We start from the raw sequence: 15,268 nt of genomic DNA, 5'->3' as shown, positions 1-15,268 counted from the left end.
AAGAAACTGCAGAAATTACAGACCAATCAATTTACTCTCCCACACCTATAAAATATTCGTAAGAATTATACAAAATAGATTAAAAAAACGCCTGTGTAGCTCAGTGGATGTGGCGTTTGCCAACCACGGCGCTTGGCCGCACGAAGGAAGTCTTGGTTTCGAGTCTAGTCGGCGACTAGAGGAAATTTTTCTAAGCCTTTTTTCGACCGGTTCCCGAGTTAGTCGATCTCTGGCACGGGCAAGCAGGTTTTTCCTCCCGGAAACTCGGGTTTTTCGTCCTGTAAACTCAAGAAAATCGACCGTAGAACCCACATTATTTCAGACATTAAATATATTGTGTTAGGGTTAGGAACCACGAGATGGCGGCACATTTGAGCCGTCTCTCTTCACTGAGTACCGCTTAATTAGTGATAGCCTTGGGCCATCTATCTCTGATTGGTACCAGTGGAAATTGAACTGCCCACTCAGTCTCCAAAAGTTAGATAGGGCTAAATGGCCTCGCCTACTCCCGTATACGGGAATAAAAAGGCGTTAGCTGATTTTTTTTTTTTTTTTTTTTTTTTTTTCTGATTAAAAAAACACCTATGAAGAAATGATAGGCATAGAACAAGCTGGTTCCGAGGAAACTATTCAACAATAGACCAAATTTTCACATTGCACCAACTAGCAGAGTTCAGATGGAAAGACCACAAAGAACTATATTGTTGTTTTGTGGTCTTTTAACAAGCTTTCGATAGCATCAACAGATAAATCCTTCTTAAAATTCTACTAGAAAAAGCAATAGACAAATATATAATACAGTTTCTGATAAAATATTACTCTAAGAGAAATGCAACAATTAAAATGGACACACCCTCAACAGAACCCACAGAGATCCAAAAAGGAGTAATACAAGGATGCCCATTATCCCCATGCCTATTCAACATATATCCAGAGAAGCTGTAAAGAAGGCAATATACAATGAGCCTGGAATCAATGTCAAGTTTAAAATAGATAATATCAAATATGCGGATGATCTCGTCCTTATTGCATGAACCCCAAACGAACTACAAAAGTTGATAAACAAGGTAAACGAAACTTGTAAAACATATGACACGACAATAAATATACAAAAGACAAAAGTGATGAAAATAGGGAGGAACGGAACTACCATCTCGACCATCCTAAACGAGAATAAATAGAAAAGTAGCAACTTCATATATCTTGGATCAAAATTAACAGAAACACTAGAGGAACTCAAACCAATTCAACACAGAATAGGGATAGGATGGACCACCATGGGAAAATTACAGAAAATGTGGAAAACAAACAAGCTATCTAAGCAAGCCAAAATCAAATTAAATGAAGCAATAATTATACCAACAGTCATCTATGGAGCAGAAGCGTGGACAGTTAAGAAAAGAGAGGGGAAAAAACTTCTGGCATTTGAAACGAAATGCTTAAGAAAAATAAATAGAACAAGTTTGATAGAAAAGAAAACAAACATCACAGTCAGACAAGAATTATTGTATAAAAAGACAATAATAGAAAAAATTAGAAAACAACAACTGAGATGGACTGGCCAAACTGTACGCATGGTCGCAGCCAGACTTCCTAACGTCCTAATCAACACTTTTCCAACTGAAAAAAGAAGACCCGGAAGACCAAGAATTACCTGACCGAAATTAATAAAGATCATCTCGGGATGAAGAACATATAAGGAACTTTTTCGAACAGCAAGTAATAGAGAAGACTGGAAGATCCTGTTCAAGAGAAGACTTAACCCGTCTTCGACGGAAGAGAACAAGAAGAGAATTAATTACTATGCAAGAGGTGCATTGCACAATAATGGAGAAGTTTTCCAAAAACCTGCCCTTTATTTTATCTTAATTTATTGCGCAAGGGGCACTGTAAAATGTTTTATTATTATTTCGTGCTGATCTCTGTTATGGAGGCTTTTTATTTTCTGACCAATCAAATGTGCTTGATGGGAAATGTATAATCATGCGTCTCATTTGAAACGATGTTGCTAAAACGAAGTGTTTTCATTTTAAAGCTGTGATTCTGCTTGTTTAAAGTCTGTTATAAATATTGACGAGAAAAGATTAATAACCATTCTTAAAACTATAATGACTAAAATACTATGCTACTGATATAGAAAACTTTTCCTGATAACCAGAGCGTGTAAAATGTGAAGGATTCATTAGTCAACATTTAAAATGGTGTTTTATACACCGTAATTCTTTCGGTCATGGCAGGAACCGCCGAAGACTGCAAAGAAGTGAGTCATATGTTTTACTTTTGTTATTTCTTATATATGTAATATCGTCTACCTTTTTCATTAGCCTACCAAGCCGTCATCCCCCAATTCGATTGCTCTTTACCTAGGGATGAAACCTTCAATTAAAGGACTCCCTCTCTTTTGACACTGGTGATTATATTCATTCAGCCTGTTTTTACTTAACTGCTGACTGAAGGGCTCTCCAAATGTGTGAATGAATGGGGGGCAGTGCGTCCTAGGCAGCACTTTGAACCTTTTTGAACTTTTGCAGTTAATTCTAGAATACGGTCTCGAAAACTCATTTCCAAATAATGTAATGCTACTGCGAATTTTCCTCACAATTGCTGTAACTGTTGCTAGTCGTGAGAGAAGTTTTTGTAAATAAAATTGGTTAAGAATCACCTGCATTACTATGAAATAGATTTCGCCGCCAATGTCATCGATGATTTTGCTAACAGAAAAGCAAGAAAAATAACATTTTAGAATGTTTGAAATCAAAGTTTTTCTTCAAAAATAAACTGTTTTAATTTATTTCCCTATACGTCGTTTTGACTTTTTGTAGTATTTTTGGTGTGAATTGAGAGGTGGGTGGCAAACTCAGGGACTGCCTCGGATGTCAAAAGCTTTACCTCCACCACTGCATATACACTTATGTTTACTACTTAGGAAAAACAAAATGAATCCAAGATTGTCTGCCGTAAACTTAAATAGAGACTTGGCAGCTAGTGGGATTAATGTTTCCAGGGTGGACTGCCCACAGACCAAAAAAGAAACAACTGTTGACGAAGGCTATGCAGAAAAAGAGAGTCCAGTGGGCAAAAGTGTACCAAGATTGCACTCTTGAGAAGTGGAAGAAAGTCATATTCTCAGATGAGAGCCATTTCTTTGTCCGAGGAGAGCATCTTATGTTGCAAATCAGCAGCTGAGATGACTTCACCTATCCACCTTCAACAAGTTCCTAAACACCTAGCTAAAATGATGTTCTGGGGTTGTTTTACATGTGATGGTCCAGAATCACTTGTACCTGTTGATATGATGAAAAGTGACATACATAAAAATATTGGAGAAAAGAGTGCTCCCTCAGAAACAGAAGACAAAGAACTCATCTTCTAACAGGACCTTGTTCCATGTTATACTTCAAAAGAAATGAAAGAGTTCCTCAAAAATCACAGCATCCAGTTGCTTCAGTGGCCAGTTAACTCTCCTGACATTAACCCAATAGAAAATTTGTGGGTCACAGTGAACAAGAGACTTGGAAAATTAAGCTGTGATACAAAGGATAACTTAATACAACCAATTATAAAAGCATGGTTTTGAGATGCAGAAATAAGAAAAATGTGTTCTATGTTGGTAGAGTTGATGCTTAAGCAAATTAGTGAACTTATTAGAACATAGGCACATATAAATTATTAGGTAAAGTTGGAGTTTAATTTGAACAAATTAATCCAAACACATTTTAAAGAAAAATTAAAATTTTTCTTTAAAATGTGAGTGTTTGGATTAATTTGTTCTTCACTTTAGTAGCATAGGAACAAAAGAACAAATGAAGGAACTGTTTTTGACATTGCATTTTATCACCTTTCTCAATATAATGTTCTCGATAATCGCAACAGAAAAGTGATGAACTGAAAAATAAGCAATATAAAGTGCAAGTTAAAAGAGCAACAGATGTAGTGAGAATAAAGAATCATGCTGGATGATGAGCATTGTGAAAAATCAAGTCTTGTCCCCCCCCCCCCCCCCACAGGAGCCCTGGGGTACTGAAATTCCGGTCAAACCATTTTTTACAAAAATACAATAAATGTTGATTTGCTACTTTACTTCAGACATGGATTTTAGCTTTATTTTTCCAGTTGCATTTCTGTGTATTTTATTTTACTCAAATAATAATGATTTTATCAGTGATGTAGTAATGAAATTATTTTTATTTGCCACTTCCATGGAGATGTATGGGCTTGTTACAAGAGGCTGGCCCACCAAGTAAATATATTTTTGTTTCCAGATATGCTTGCTTTGTGAAGGGAAAGCCTGAGTTTTACAAAGGAAAACCCTATCACCTCTGTATGAAACAGTTAAAAAGCCCTGATCACTCATTCCTAAGGAAATCCCACTGACCAGAACTGTGTGCAGCAGTCAAGATGTGGCCTTATGAAGAGGGATACTAACTTCATTGTATCTGTTATCAGTGTGTTCTTTAACTTCTAAGTTATCTGACCTTCCTGCATCAACTTCCTGTTTAAAGTAATCCAGTTCTCTTACAGTATAACTTGTAATCTTTTCATCTCAAAATGCATAATCTCACACTTTGCCAGATTAAACTGACAGCTGTTATCTTTTTTTCCCATACTGCTAATCTATTTGAATCATCCTGTATGATCTCTATTACCTTTATTAACTATTGCTGTACTCAGTTTTCCATTATCAGCAATCAACTTGATATTTTATTATTATTATTATTATTATTATTATTATTCAGGCCTCCAAGGAGTCAAAAGACTCATCGAGGGAGGTCCTTCCTAAGACATAAAGTCTGTCAAGACTTATCGAGGTGAGGTCCCCCCCTGAGAAACACAAAGTCTATCATACCACTCTTTAAACTCACTGACCGTTCTCGCTCCCACCACTCCATCAAGCAATGCATTCCATGGCTCAACCACCCTCCACACAAAGAAACCACTCCTTACCCTCTTGCTCACAGTTTCCTTTCGTAACTTCCAGGGATGACCTCTTGTCATCACTCCTTCCCGCTGTTCAACCAAGCGAAAGAACTCCCCATTGTCAACCCTGTAACCACCTCTCAACAGTTTAAAAGTCTCAATCATATCACCTCTCCTTCTATCCACCAAACTCTGCAGTCCACATTCTCTCAGCCAATCCTCATAACTATCCTTGTACAGTCCTGAAACCATCTTTGTCATCAGTCTTTGTATCCTTTCCACAGTTAATTTATCCCCTTCAAATCCTGGGGACCAAATCTGAGAACAATAGTCCAAGTGTGGTCTGATCAGAGACTTATACAACAGTATGATAACCCTCTTATCTCTGCAGGTCAGTGTCCTTCTCATAATAGCAGCAATCCTCTGTGTTACCTTCACAACCTTTGCAATATGTCCCCTAAACTTCAGGTTTCTATCAATCAACCCCAGATCTCTTGTCTCCCCTACTTCCTCCAGTATAACTCCTCCCATAGAGTATGCAGCATCCCATCGATGTTTCCCAAACCTCAAGACCTTTCGTTTTGCTGCGTTAAACTGATACCCCCCATTCATTTGCCCATCTATCTAGCTTATTTAAATCCTCTTGCAGGGCTACCACATCTGCACTATTACTAATAATCCTTCCCAGCTTCGCATCATCTGCAAACAACTGAATATCCCCCTGCAATCCACTGGCTATGTCATTGATATAAAGGTTAAACAATATAGGTCCTAGTACTGAGCCCTGTTGGACCCCCACTTGTAACCCTCTGCCTCCTGGAAATTGCTCCACCATGCACAACTCTCTGATACCTATCAGTCAGCCAATCCTGAATCCAGTTGACCAATCTGACATCCAGACCCATGTGCTGCAACTTAAATATCAGCTTATCATGTGGCACCCTGTCAAATGCCTTCGCCAAGTCTAAGAAAATTGCAGTTATATGCCTTTCCCTCATCTAATGTTCTTGAAACTTTATTATAAAAGGCTAACATATTGCTAAAACAAGAGCATCCTTTCACAAATCCATGATTCTCACAGATAACATTACCCTCATCTGCCCAGTGCTGTATACGGTCCCTCACTACTTTCTCCAAGATCTTAACAACTACTGATGACACACAGACTGGCCTATAATTAGACACTTCCAGTCTGTTTCCACCCTTATGCAATGGCACTATCTTACCTTCCTTCCATTCCCTTGGCACCTTTGCCAAAGCCAGACTTTCATTGAAAAGCCATGTTAAATACACTGTCAATTTCCTATCACATTCTCTCAAAACTTGTGGTGAAATACCATCCAGTCCCACAGCTTTATTGACATCCAGAGTACTCAGTATCTGAAACACACTCTCCTCCTGTACCTCCAGACCTCGAACCAGTCCTATCCCTCTAGCATTAAAACTGACTCCTCTAGGATGAAATACTCCAATAAAGTGTTCATTGAACAACTCCACTATGTCCTCTGCATCAGTCACTCTATTTCCATTTTTATCCCACAATATCATTCTTCCACAGTCATTTCTCCTCCTACTGGCCACATAGCTAAAAAATTCCCTAGGATTTTCTTTGGATCTTAGGGCCAATCTCCTCTCATATTCCAGTTTCGCTTTCCTTACCACACTAGTCACTCTTCTGGCCTGTGTCTTATATTCCTCATGCATCTCTTCATCTGTCTTCTTATATCTCTTCCATAGCCTCTTTTTCGCATGCAATTCCTGTTTAATATTGTTTGTCATCCACTTTACTCCAAATTGGGTCCTCTTCTTCACTCGTGGTATACAACTTACCATTGCTGATAACAAATATTCTTTCACAATTTCTCACGCACTAGTGATATCCCGGCCTTCCAATTCCTGCCTCCATGAAACTTCCCGAAGTTGACGTCTAAGACTATTATAATCACCTGCATTATAATTCCACATAAGTTCCCGTCTCTTTGATACTCCTGCATGTCTATTCAATTTCCAAGTCAACACCATATGGTCACTCTCTCCAACCTGCGGGAGAGACATCAACTCAGTTATTATCAACTCTTCTGATGCTATAACCGAATCCAAAACTTTTGAACCTCTTGTTCCCTCTGTTACATGTTGCCTAAGACATTTGTCCCTCAAGAATTCTAGAAATTCCATTCCCCTATTGCTACATGCATCTTCCTCTCTCCAATTTATACTACTGAAGTTAAAATCTCCCATAACAATCATTCTTCTTGCACTTGCCAAACTTAGCTGCCTAAACATCTCCTGGTCCCCATCCTCTGTGCTCCTGGGTCTGTAGCAACACCCCACTAAATATCCATACGCTCTCAAAATCGTTTGTTTCACTTCCTTCCAAATTCTCCACTCTTAGAGGACATAGGTCATCACTTATCATAAGCAGTACCCCACCACCACGCTTTCCCCTCCTATCCTGACGAAAAATGCTATACCCAGCGACTTCTATTTTTGTTGTTATATCCCCTTCTGTCAACCACGTCTCAGTGATCGCAATAATTTTTGGCCAGGCTGATGCTATCTGCGCCACCAATTCCTCTCCCTTATTCCGGATACTCTTGGCATTAGTATAAAGCATATAAATGCCATTGTTTCTATACCCGGCATTATCTCTTCTAGACGCCACTGGGCTCAGTGTTACCTGACATTGTCTCCCTTCTCCCAAGTATCCATTCCCACAAGAGGCCATCCCTGCTATCATCCTCCCTGGGACACACTGACTTGTTTAGAACAGCAATCTCTCCAGATGCCTACGTCCTTCCTCATTCAAATGTAAACGGTCTCTCACATACAATTCCTCTCTTTCCTCAAACGCACTCCAAGCATCCACATATACCAGTCCTCTCTTGTCACACATTCTCGCTATTATGCCATTCAATATCACCGCTCTTCTGCTCAGCTCATCATTATCATACCTAGGCAACACGCACACTATTTTTCCTCTCTCTGTCTTCTTCCGTACAGTCTCAAGCAAAAATCTCATATCTCTCGCTGCCCGACTTACATTACCACTCAAGTTATTCGTTCCTACCATCACAATCATCTCATCCACCCTTTCACCTCTCTTAATTGCCATAGCCACCCTTTCTATTGTTCCTCCTGGCAAACACTCCTCACGCATCCTATCTTGAACACCACGGATCATTGAGTCTCCATACATTATACCTTTTACCATTCCCTCGCTCCTATTGTTTCCATTCTCTCCTCTTCTTTCATTCCCATACCTCTCTCTTCTACTGTTTCCATTCTCTCCTCTTCTAGCACTCCCATACATCTCTCTCATTCCCTCTCTCCTACTGTTTCCATTTTCTCCACTTCTAGCACTTCCATATCCCTCTCTCATTCTGTCTCTCCTACTACTGTTTCCATCCTCTCGTCTTCTAGCATTCCCATACCTCTCTCTCATTCCATCTTTCCTACCGTTTCCATTCTCTCCTCTTCTAGCACTTCCATATCTCTCTCTCATTCTGTCTCTCCTACTGTTTCCATCCTCTCGTCTGCTAGCATTCCCATACCTCTCTCTCATTCCCTCTCTTCTACTGTTTCCATTCTCTCCTCTTCTAGCACCCCCATACCTCTCACTCACACTCCCTAAATTCTCTCTCTCACCTACTCTGATTCGCCTTGCATTTATCTCTTCCATTCTCCTAATCTTATCTTTCATACTTCTGCTCTCATTCATAAGACATTCCACCTCCTCTTTCAACTCATCTATCTCCCTCTGCAGGTCAGTCACTTAATCTAAATTCACTCTCCCAAACAAAACCATCTCCTAAACTTTCACAGTCACTCACACCTTCCACACTATCAACTATTATTTTCTCATTCTCTCCTATCACACTACTTTTCTTCCTACATTCATTCCCCGTTCCTGGAGCAACAAAGTCGGATATCGATATATCTAATGTACTTATTTCCTCCAGCTGCCTGCATTTTCCGCACATACGCTCTCCACTCTCTTTAACAAGCCACATATGTAATTCTCGAGACGCATACATGCCGCAAGTACTGCATGCCACAAAATCCCTTATGATATTGCTAATAATTGAGTTCTTAAATGGCAGAGGACTTGGCGTTATGCCACTTGCGACTGCTGCTGAATCCAACATCATTCCTTACTGCCGAGTAGCGTAATCTTTAATAATTATTCAATTAATAAATAAGAGGGAAAAAAGTACAAACATCAGAACATTTAAGTACTAAATATAATTAAATAAAATGAAATATAACTAAATACAGTAACTTAGCTTCGTTTTGTCTTCCACCGTTACGTGTCGATTCCAACACTACCAAAATATATTATATCGTGACAGCAACTTCCAAAAACTTGCAAAAAACACACTGAAGTACACTCGTATTCAGAGAAACAATTTAGCACTCAAAAACGTAGAAAAACGGGGAAAAAAGCGGACTATTCACCGATTAAAAATCACTTTCTTCTGCACAGCTCAAATTAAAAAAAGAACCCAGGGCATTAATGAATCAATCACCGCATCTCACGGTCGATTGATTCCCCCTTCCACATATTCTCACATTTTAATTTTCTCTTAAATAATTTATTATATCATTGAATCGTAAATTAAATAGAAGCAGCTCAAGGACAGACTCCTGTAGTACAGATCTGAATGTCTTGCCACAATTTCTTGAGATATCTGCCTACCTGTGCTTGAATGGAGCTGACTTGCAAACTGACCTGCTGTGGTGCATTGATTACTTTTTGTTGTTATAACCAAAAATTTTTTCTTCATGCTCCATAGTAGAGCGAGGATGGGTGAATTCTTAGCAAATGTCTGGAACACATTCCATTAGTTTGAAATGCTGCCCACAGCATGGATAAACGCTATGTCAGATTCCAAACTTTGGCAATATCAATAATTCTGTGGCCTTCTTCAAGCTTTTCAATAATTCTTTGCATGAAATTGTCTAGATAATGTCTATGAGATATTGCAGAACATCCATGTTTGCAAGTTTATACTTTCATGAAAAGAGCTTCCTTAAAACACAATTTGCTTAGTGCAGTTTTTTCCCTTTTATCCTGTTGAATGCTACCATGCGACCTTTTTGCAAGTGATTCGAAAATTTGAATGTGTATCCGATTTCTACTCGAAATTGTCAGTTATACAAATTGCCACAAGCTGATTCATCTGAATTTGCAGTTGTAATCTTCAGAAATAGTGTTTGTCATTAGTTTTTGGACAGTTTCTCATGTATAGGATTACCATCAGGAATTTACTAAAAAAAAATCTGTTATAACCTAGATTTTATATGCAAATACTTTATAATTCTTTCACTGCAAATTCATCTCTTTGACTTGGTGAACTTATGTTGCTGGCTCAGAAAGAGATCTGGATTCAGATGCTATTTGTTATGAGACTAATTTTTTTTCATAACCTTACCTGAAAAAGGATTTTTCTATGCCTTTTTCATGTAAGGCTGTTACCATAATAGATCATCATAATAGACATAATATGAAAGTTTTTCTTCATTCCTTTTTATTATTATTATTATTTTTTTATTTATTTCACAAAACACATAAGGCTGACCACCTTATTCCACCAGAATTAGGTTGTCAAAGGTAACTAGTTTGACTAACCAGTCTACTACTGCTGCTGGATAGAAAGATGATGATGATGATTCCACTTTAAAAAAAATGACAGTTTATCATCAGGTTAAATGTAAATGTGAATATATAGTTGCAGGTATTTCTTTTCTTTTTCTTTTTTTTTAAATAAAACAAACAGTTTACATAATTTGAATCAAGTATGTTAAATTTCATTTCAGACAAATTATGGAAACTACAACGTTAGAAATAACTTAATTTCCTGACGTTTCGGCATTCGTATTAAGGTCATCATCTGGAGTACACAGAGAGAGAGAGAGAGACAAGCTATATTACATTTCAAACAGTATGCCAGAGAGACAATGATTTGATAAACCATTATTTTATGGGCTTGACCTAGTGAAAAAAAAACACTACATCAAAGCTATATTCTATTTATTACATTATCAGAGAACAAATTCATATAGATAGTTTTATTACAGCAAAAGTGGTGTTCTAATTTAACATGACAGTTGTTATATTAGAGTTAAGATCCTGGATTACTTACAGTCCTATTCATAATTAACTCTTGCACAAAAAGGTTATGTGGTTAGAATATGTGCCTTCCATATTCTTGGGATTTTTAGACCATCATTATTGTTAAGATTAGGATGGTGGGTGAGAATTTCACAGGCCACCTTAAATTTATGTCCATACCATGTTTTCTAAAATGGCCATTTTGTCCTTTATTTTGTGAATTGAAATAGTAAATTGAATATTGGCACACAGCACACAACCCATAGAAACATGAAACTGTCATTTCATAGGCACTCGCTAGCAGCACTGCATATATGGCTGTGTCATTTATGTGCTTGTGTACATATTGTACTTGGCTGTGTTCTTCCGTGTACTTCTCTTGTCCCCCTGCAGGGGGACAAGAGAAGCAATCCTAGCTCTAAGAACAGTTATTGAAAGAAGATTGGAGAAGAATCAAAATTCTCTGATAAGAAAGCCTTCGATAGTTTTGACTGGAATCAAATGCTTCACCTCCTAAAAACAATAAAGGTAGATTGGAGAGATAGAAGGCTCATATTTAATCTTTACAAGCCTCAAGAAGCCCTAATAGAAGCAGCCAGCAATACAACAAAAACCGCAATAGCAAAAATACATAGAGGTGTAAGACAGGGGTGCTCTCTTTCACCCATGTTGTTTAATCTGTACATTGAAGATGCAATAAATAAACTGAAAGAACTAATAGAAACCGGAACTAAGATAAATAAAGTTGATATTAGCTGGCTACAGTTTGCAGATGATATAGTTTTAGCTGATAACGAAAACAAATTGAAAGCCACCCTAACAAAGATGGAAGAAATCTTCACACAGTACAGCCTAAAAATTAATTATAAGAAAACAAAATTATTAATTACAAGTAAAGCAAATCCAATGAAAATAGACCTGGAAATAAATAATAACCTACTACAACAGGTATCCTTTTTTAAATATCTTGAAGTCTTATCACAGAAGATAGAAGAAACCAATCAGATATTAAAGCACGAATAATCCTAGCCAAAAAAGCATTCTATAACAGAAGAAACATTTTTACCAGTAAAGGACTTAGATCCAGCTCAGAAAAAGTGCTAGTGAAAACATACATATGGAGCATTGCATTATATGGTTGTGAGGCCTGGACTCTAACAAAACAAGACATGAAAAAGTTGGAGGCATTTGAAATTTGGTGCTGGAGAAAAATGATGAAAATTAGTTGGACAGAAAAGAAAAGTAATGAAGAAGTTCTGAATATAATTCATGAAGAGCAGTCATTAATGAAACACATCAATAAGAGAAGAAAAAGCCTAATTGGACACCATTTGAGGCATGGGGGACTGATTACAGAAATAATGGAGGGGACTGTAGAAGGAAAGAGGCCACGAGGCAGACCAAGAATTTCATATATAAATAACATAATGATGCTAACTGGTGCTGAGAGTTATGAAGAGATAAAAAGGAAGTCACAAGACAGGATGTTGTGATGTGCTGCTATATTTACCAATTTTTGGATTGATGCACCAAAGAAGAGAAGTTGAGTTATAGTTAACAAGTTGATAGCTGCTGTTGTCTGAGACTAATTGATTCATTTTTTCCAAGTATGTTGTTCGCAGGGGTGTCCGGCACCTGTGTGCAAAACTTGAGTTGGCGCCCCTATACCCAGTAGCACACCAATAGTGTCCGGTTCCTGTATTCAAAACTTTAGTTGGTGCCCCTATCCCCCCTCTCCCAATAAAAAAATCACTTTGAAAAATTGTAACCATTCCATACATTAAAGGGGTATAAGATAAAATAAACAGAAGGGGTATAAGATAAAATAAACAGAAATACAACGTTAATGCCACCTTTAAACCTCCTGCAAAATTAAAGAACTCATCCAAGGATCCACTTCCTCCACTGGCTCACCCTGTAGTATACTGTATTCATTGCACCTGTAATTTGCCCTATATAGTTACAACAGGATGCACAATTACTATCCAAAAAAATGAACATAAATGGCACATTAAATTTTATAACTATGGTAAATCTGACCTTTCTGATTATGCCCTGAATACTCTACATAGAATTGACTGGAAAGGCATCTGTTGTTTACATCGCACCAAAACGTGGTATGGACATAAATTTAAGGTGGCCTGTGAAATTCTTACTCAGCACCCTAATCTTAACAATAATGATGGTCCAAAAATCTCAAGAATATGGAAGGCATATATTCTAACCACATAACCTTTTCGTGCAAGAGTTAATTATGAATAGGACTGTAAGTAATCCAGGATCTTAACTCTAATATAATAACTCTCATGTTAAATTACGACACCACTTTTGCTGTAATAAAACTATCTATATGAATTTGTTCTCTGATAATGTAATAAATAGAATATAGCTTTGATGTAGTTTCCCCCCCCCCACTAGAGGTTAAGCCAGGAATAATGATTGATCAAATCATTCTCTCTGATGTACTGTTTGACATGTAATATAGCCCCCCCCCTCTCTCTCTCTCTCTCTCTCTCTCTCTCTCTGTGTGTGTGTGTGTGTGTGTGTGGGATTTAATGTGAAATATTTTATCAAGAAACTTTTCATGCCATTAATTTGTATTGGGATCTGTTATTGTTTGGTATGTTTGAATACCAAAGTAAATTCGTGTCTATATACAGAATATTTTAATAATATTAAGTATATTTTGTTTTGAAAAATAATTTGCAATTTTTTAAGATATTCAGATACAGTATATATATATATTCTGTTGCAGAATTATCGAGTGTTAAATCGTCTCGGTACTGGAGGATTTGCCAGTGTCTATCGGGCAATATCTATCAAAAACAATCATGAAGTGGCTATCAAAATGGTATGGCAGTTATAGTCTAGTCTTTAAACTTTCAGCTCTGTGTTAATTTAATAGATACTGAATTAATATTTAATGGATTTGACATGGCAATATTTACTTTATCTAATTGACTGATATTTCTCTAGCATTATCCAGAGCATTTGGATAAGGTAAACAATTAATTTAACAATTTTTAAATATATAAAAATTCATATTTAAATGGAAGTGACAGCACTTTTTATAATTAATTATAATAACAAAGTTAGCTAATTTATAATATTAGTCTTTTGGATAACTGTTTCCCAGTTTCTTCCTAGAAATAGAATAAAATCAGTCGTATTGAGACATGTCTGGTCCTCACATGGATTTTTTTTTAATAATCTGTTAAATTTATAAGGCCTTGAAAACGTCACATTCCTTTCATTTATAACAACCTAAAATCTTACAAGGTCATTGATTAAATTAAAACTGAAGGCTGCTTTATGTCATTATCAACTAACTGCTGTAAGACAAGATGACATCCATCATGAGGCGGTTTAAGTAACTCACCATGGATCAACATTTCTATTTATTCTGCAGAATTTTTTGCAAGATGAATTTTTAGAATATCCTCTCTTACAAAAAGGGTGGAGGAATTATTATTTCCTTTCTGAAACCAGGTAAGTATTTAACAGTACTAACAAATTATCACCCAGTTACCTTGAGTGGCTGTTTGTGCAAGGTCTTGGAAAAAATGGTTAACTCTCATCTTTATAGTGTCTAGAGAGTAATGACCTTCTTTCCAAGATGAACTGTGGCTTCTGAAAATATTGATTGGCATCATATAAACTTATTTGACTAGAAACATCCATGAAAATAAAATTAAAAAAAAAACCTGGTATGAGTTTTCTTTTGACACAAAAAAAAAAGCATAGGACACAGCTTTGAAGTTCATCATGCTGAAAGACCTTCACAACTTTGACCTTAGAGGAAATTCTCCTCCATTTTCATCAAAAACTTTGAGCTTTCGAAGTCCATGTGATAACTACCTTTCTCCTAATGTTTTCTCGAAGAGGAGAGAATAGTTTTTTTTTTTTTTTTTTCCAGTTAAGAACAGAACAATTTCTTAATACCATAAGTGATGTAGATGATTCTCCATCTTTTGTAATTTTTTCAGTATGAAGGTCATAGAAAGATTGGTTGTAGCAAGCCATTTGTCCACTTTTTCCATCTTGGTGCTTGCAAATGGGTTCAGGTTTTCATCACAGAAGACTGACTGTTTACAGTTTTCTCACAAATGTCATCCTTATTCTGACTCAGCTAAGACTAGGATATGATAATTAGAAACGAAGTTCTTGGGACTCATTTCATAAACTTAACATTTCTGCCCCCACATATGCTAGTGTAAAAATAATCATAATTTAAAATTC

The 15,268-nt window shown here is 36.9% G+C and overlaps 1 protein-coding gene across 1 annotated transcript in view; it reads left to right on the top strand.

The window, feature by feature from the left end:
* Window positions 1-2,014: 2,014 nt before the first annotated feature.
* SAK (polo like kinase SAK) overlaps window positions 2,015-15,268 on the top strand; it is a 319,822-nt gene continuing 306,568 nt past the window's right edge. Inside the window, exons 1-2 of the mRNA XM_090392629.1 lie at window positions 2,015-2,260; window positions 13,785-13,880. Coding sequence (XP_090248755.1) covers window positions 2,231-2,260; window positions 13,785-13,880 — 126 coding nt within the window. The 5' untranslated portion in view covers window positions 2,015-2,230. The remainder of the gene's footprint in view (window positions 2,261-13,784; window positions 13,881-15,268) is intronic.

This window comes from Typopeltis vanoorti, chromosome 5 (genome assembly GCF_054136105.1).
Source record: "Typopeltis vanoorti isolate ZY-2024b chromosome 5, IOZ_Tvanoo_1.0, whole genome shotgun sequence".
NCBI classification, from domain to species: domain Eukaryota; kingdom Metazoa; phylum Arthropoda; class Arachnida; order Uropygi; family Thelyphonidae; genus Typopeltis; species Typopeltis vanoorti.
This window is presented reverse-complemented; position numbering and strand designations above follow the sequence as displayed.